Consider the following 5992-nt stretch of genomic DNA (forward strand, 5'->3'; position numbering starts at 1 on the left):
GCATGCAAGGCAAGCACTCTACCACTGAGCCACCTTCCCAGCCCTTGTACTTTTTTTTAAACCTCATATCAATATATATATTTTTTGGTTGGTAGTGGGGTCTGAACTCTGGGCCTGGGCGCTGTCCCTCAGCTCTTCAGCTCAAGGCTAGCACTCTACCACTTGAGCCACAGCACCACTTCTGGCTTTTTTCTGCTTATGTGGTGCTGAGGAATCAAACCCAGTGTCTCATGCATGAAGGCAAGCACTCTACCACTCTACCCAACCCCACCAATCCTCTTAAAAAGCAGTGGATTTATCTCTGTGGTCTAAACTGCTTCCAAACCTGTGTGTGTCCATGTCATTGCAGACTTGCCACTTCTACACATCTGTCCAGGAATTTATTCTCAAGCTCAGCAGGCAGTCCCATGGTGGGGGGACTACTTGAGGCTAGGGAGTGTTTCTTCTGGCTCTCCCATCCTCCTCCACCACACAGCAATATACTGATGCTGAGTTGACATTCCAAATACAATCTGGGCAAGGGAGGGGCAGAAGATTAAGAGGCCTTGTGGAAATCAGAATATCTTATGCCTATGTGAGCTCCCTTTCTTTTTCTATTGTCTTAGTGAGACTTGATTTCTCACTATGAGAGAAATCATGTTTGAGGAGAGGCAGTTTTTTTTTTAAAGTTTTTATTATTTTTAAGTAGCTGTATAAAGGGTGGTGATGCCAATATTCAGGTTTGATCTCAGGGCCTGAGTACTGACCCTGAGCTTTTGTGCTCAGGGGTAGCATTCTACCACTTGAGCCACAGCTCCACTTCCAGCTTTTTCGTGGTTAACTGGAGATAAGTCTCATGGACTTAGCTATCCAGGCCATGATCCTTAGAGCTCAGCCTCCTGAGTAGATAGGATTATAGGGCCAAAGTGAGCCAATGGTGTCTGGCTTAGTATTTTATTTTTATAAAGAATAAATTCGTGTAACTATGTATGAAGACAGCACAAAGGACCTCAATGAAAGCTGTAGATCAGTAAGGGGTTGGGGGAGGTGGGGAAGAGAAAGCAACAGAAAGGGTTATTGTGCACAAAATATATGCACCTCTAAAATACCACAGTACGTGAAATACCACAGTAAAATCTCTTGGTACAATTAATACACATTTTAAAAAAAATCAGGGGGGCTGGGAAGGTGGCTCAGTGGTAGAGTGCTTGCCTCGCATGTATGAGGCCCTGGGTTCAATGCTTTAGCACCACATAAACAGAAAAAGCCAGAAGTGGTGCTGTGGGTCAAGTGGTCGAGCGTTTGTCTTGAGCTGAAGAGCTGAGGGGCAGCGCTCAGGCCCAGAGTTCAGGCCCCACGAGCGACAAAAATAAAAAAATCAGGGAAGTAAGACAGGCTCCTTAGGAAGGGGCCTCAGCAAGGTGGGAGAGCTAAGAGAGTGAATGACGAGGAATATAGTTAGTCCATGTTGTTTCTTAGCATCAATGAAAACAGAACAAAGAAACCATGGAGGAGAATGATAGAAGGGGTGAAACTGACCAAAGATGCACTGTTTGTATTAACTAATTTGTTGAACTGAACTAAAAATAAAAATAAGTAGCTTATGGGAAAAAAAAAAGAAATTTGCTGAAATTGTTTTGACAGAGAGAGAGATGGGGAACTTGGTAAAGGGAGGGATCCAGATACAACATACACATGTGTGGAGGTGTCATAATGAATTACAACTAATACATGCTAATAAAAGAAAGCTGACTAGCACAGGTGCCTGCTCATAGGCTGCCAACAGGCAGCCTCAGTAAGCCAGCCATGACTCTTCCATGAGCCTGCTGGTGATGTGGTCACTGGCACAGGATAATGTGATCAGAACAGAGGCCTCATTGTCCTTTATGGCCTAATCTAAGAAGTGACGTTAAGTGAAGCAGTCAATTAAAATAACCACCACCCTGAATTACTTAGATTGGTCACAAGGTGAGTCTGACAACAGAGCCACTCTCAGGAACTCGCATGCTTTCATTCTTGAATGAGAGCAAAAGGTGGATTCAGAGCTGCCTGTAATCCTAGCTACTTAGGAGGCTAGATCTGAGGATCACAGTTTGAAGCCAATCCAAGCAGGAAAAGTCCATAAGACTCTTATCTCCAGTGAAATACACAGCTGGAAGTGGCATTGTGCCTCAAGTGGTAGAGGACTAGCCCTGAGCAAGTGCCCAGGCTGCGTTCAAGGACCAGCAAAAAGAAAAGAAAAGAAAAAATAACAAGGTAATTTCAGTGACTGGCACAGAATATCTATTGTTCTGAGTCATCATGGCTGAACAATGGATACTGCTCTTGTAGACTAAGAAGAAAAGGAGCCACAGCTGGGAGGGAACCAAAGCAGAATGCCAGTGAGGAACTATGGTGCCCCAAAATGGGGAAGTGGAGGCTAGGGCAAGGATGCACTGTGGATGAAGCCAGAGGCACCCTGAGCCTTGAGGAAACAGCACCAGCCCCTGCGTGTTCCAGGACACAGACGGTGCTCATCACTGTATTAGCACAGAGCAGGGGGCAGCATGACAGTCACACCAGGGCCAAGGCCAGTTCTTGAGGGAGAACTTTTATAGGTGGGGTGCTGCCAAGTCCCCATCCCGCAGTTACTCATGGGAAACCCGTTCCAAAGCCACATAGAAACTGTTCTTGTCATCTAAGCAATGCCAGCCAATGGGTCCAATCTCACAGTCTGCGCAAACCAAAAACTTGATGTTGCCCACATCCTTGGTGAAGCCCACGTTCTCAAAGGTGAACATGTCGGTAACCAGCCAGTGCTCCTGCAGGAGATCACCGGCAGGGTCAGGATCGCTGCCATCAGTCAGAGCTGGCTTCTTCCTCATGGAGGGAAGGAAAAGCTGTAGAGGAAGAGATCACAGGAACATCAAAGCTAAGCCAGCCTGCACACCTGATCATCTCCTTCTAGGGACACTTCACATTGTTCCCTGGCAGATTTCTGCAACAGGAAAAAAGAAAGAGTGTCCATCTCAGTGGGATGCCCAAATAATTTGAATCCATAAAGCCCTCTGTGTATTTTTCTGTATTTATTTTTGTGATGGTACTGAAGCTTTAATTCAGGGTCTGGAGACCTGTCCCTTAGTTCTTTTAAATCAAGGCTAGCACTCTACCAGTTAAGCCACAGCTCAAGTTTGGATGAAAAGAGCATTCAAACCCAATATGGTGGTGCATATTATGTATGTATGCTCGTTCGGAGTCTAACCCAGAAGAACACAAGTTGGAAGCCAGCCGAGGCTATACAGAAAAACCATGTCTTAAAAAAAAACAAAAAAAAAAAAACAGAGCTGGGAGTGTAGCTCATTGGTGGAACCCTTGCCTAGCATGTGCCATGTCATGGGCTCAGTCCCCTGTATTAGAAAAAAAAAGGAAAAGGGCATGCAACTTGTGCTATTTAATTCTGGGGACCTAGGGTCACTGCACTAGAATCCGGCTATTCTAAGCAGGGCGTAGGGGGCTCACACCTACTGAGGAGACTGAGATGTGGGGATTGCTGTTCAAAGCCTCCAGGCAGTGAAGTCCATAGGGCGCATCCCCAATTAACCAGCAAGAAGCCGGAAGTGGAAATGGAGCTCAAGTGGTGGAACACTTGTCTTCAACTAAAATGCTCAGGGACAGCGCCCAGCCTCCTGAAGGTTGGCTACACAGAACTCCAGGAAGCATCGGGCTGGGGTGCACACACCTTCCACGAGCCGGCGGAAGCCCTCTGGGCAGAGGCACGCGCAGCGCGCTCGAGAAGCTAGGGCTGTGCTCCGGGCTCTAGGACTGCCCGGTGCAAAGCCGCGGAGCAGGGCCTCAGCGGGAAAGGTTCCAGCGCCCAGGGTCAGCAGCCCGGGCCACCACCCATCCCACCCGGCCAGCCCGGGGCTGGGGGGTGGGGCCTCTGCGAGCGCGGCCCACGGGGCGCGGCCTCGCGCGAGGGGGCGGGGCTTAGGGAGGGCGCGGTCTCCGGAAACCCAGGAGCCGGGGCTCAGGTCGGCATTGCTCCGGCGAGCCCCGGCTCCTTTGGGAGGAGTTAGCGCCCTCGCGGCTGTCCCTCCTACCTGCCGGCGGGAGAAGAGCGCGGTCCCTGGCTGCAGCACCCGGGAGCCACATCGCTGGCACAGCACCGCCTTCCGGTTTCGGCCGTCAGCTGAGACGAGGTCGTTCGGCTGCTCCGCGGGTTCCATCGCTACCACCGCATCCGATCAGTCGGGCTGCGCACGCGCGGTCTCTGCAGTTCGCTCCTTACTGCGCACGCGCGGCGAGGGGGGCGGGGCTGAGGCCGCGCCGCTTTCCTAGCTCTGCCTGCGCCGGACTCTGCTGCGCAAGCGCGCTCATTCATTTACACTCCCACCTCACCTCCCACCCTCTTCTCCCCCCCCCCTTCTCAGCAGAAGACTTTGTTCCTCAATTCTCTGGGGAAACTGAGTCACAGTAAACCTTGTGAGCTTCCATCTCCCCCCCCCCCCCCCCCCCCCCCCCCCCCCCCCCCCAGCCCGTAGACGGCTTTGTGACAGCGGCACTTCCTGGGACCAGAGACAGATCCTTTTTCTGGTCGACAGGCTTCCCCTAACACTCAGGTCTAGACAAATGAGTCACTTAAGGATGTCCTTACCCTTTCGTTTTCTGATTCAGTGGTCTTGTAAATGGATGAGGACAATACTGGGGTAATGTGGAGTTGGAGAGATCTAGGGTGGACTTCCCCTCAGCAAGACTTAGCCACAACAGCTTCGTCTATAGAAAACAATTTAGGGTGCTGTGCACCTTTCGAAAGTAGGGAAAAGATGCGTAGATTTGCTAATCTGTTCCAATCATAGTAACCATTTACTGTGTAGCGGAGTATTCCAGTTCTTTGGGGGAACCTGTGAAATAATTTCCCTTACATTAGTTTGCACTCACCACTGGAAGGCAAAGATTGAGAGGTTACTTTCCACCGGCCATATATATATCCAGGTGCAGCACGAAAGCTGCTGCTCCTAATTGTAATTGGTCTGCATCACCAGCTTAGTAGGCTGTAGGGGGAACAGAGTGACCATATGAAGGTCTCCACCCAACATCCTAGTATTTCATAAGTTACTATGCTACACTCTGAGGATATAGTGACAGGCACCTTGTAGATGAGAATACAGCCTAAACAGGGAGTCCCAAACCCCCCAGCCTGTGATACAATCATCACAGGAACAAAGCTGTAAATGGAAGCACAGAAGGAGTAATTCTGACTGGGTGTGGGGGGAGGTGGTGTTTAAAGCTTTGTCTAAGTAATATTTTAATTAGGCATTAAGAAGTGACTGCCAGCCAGGCACTGGAGGTTCACACCTGTAATCCTAGCTACTCAGGAGGCTGACAGCAGAGGATCTCAGTTCTAAGCCAGCCCTGGGCAGGGAAGTCCATGAGACTCTATCTCCAATATACCACCAGAAAACCAGAAGTGGCACTATGGCTCAAGGATGTAGAGTACTAGCCTTGAGTGAAAAAGCTCAGGGACAATGCCCAGGCCCAGAGTTCAAGCCCCACAACTGACCAAAAAAAAAAAAAAAGGGGGGGGTAGAGTGGGACCAGATCATCATTGGTTTAGAATTTGAACTTTATAATACAGGCAAATGAGACTCCACAAAAGTTGAACATAAAAAGCTCGAGCTGGGAAGGTGGCTCAGTGGTAGAGCACTTGCCTTGAATGCATGAGGTCCTGGGTTCGATTCCTCAGCACCACATAAGCAAAAAGAAAAAAGCCAGAAGTGGTGCTGTGGGTCAAGTGGTAGAGCGCTAGCCTTGAGCTGAAGAGCTGAGGGACAGCGCCCAGGCCCAGAGTTCAGGCCCCACGACCAGATCCAAAAAACAACAAAAAACTTGAGCATCAATAATCTGCTGTACATTAAGTACTATAATGATAACAATCAGAAGAAGTGGTGCTGTAGCTCAAGTGGTAGAGCGCTTGCCTTGAGCTGAAGAGCTGAGGGACAGCGCCCAGGTCCAGAGTTCAAGCCCCATGACCAAC

The 5992-nt window shown here is 49.5% G+C and overlaps 1 protein-coding gene across 1 annotated transcript; it reads right to left on the reverse strand.

The window, feature by feature from the left end:
* Positions 1-2548: 2548 nt before the first annotated feature.
* Positions 2549-4230, reverse strand: Rabif (RAB interacting factor). Its single transcript, XM_013017472.1, has 2 exons — positions 4059-4230; positions 2549-2858 (listed from the first exon to the last, which is right to left on the reverse strand). The coding sequence occupies exons 1-2, from the start codon at positions 4182-4184 to the stop codon at positions 2607-2609; spliced, it is 378 nt and encodes a 125-aa protein (XP_012872926.1). The 5' UTR covers positions 4185-4230; the 3' UTR covers positions 2549-2606.
* Between the last annotated feature and the right edge of the window lie 1762 nt (positions 4231-5992).

Source organism: Dipodomys ordii, unplaced genomic scaffold (assembly GCF_000151885.1).
Source record: "Dipodomys ordii isolate 6190 unplaced genomic scaffold, Dord_2.0 Scaffold35, whole genome shotgun sequence".
NCBI classification, from domain to species: Eukaryota; Metazoa; Chordata; class Mammalia; order Rodentia; family Heteromyidae; genus Dipodomys; species Dipodomys ordii.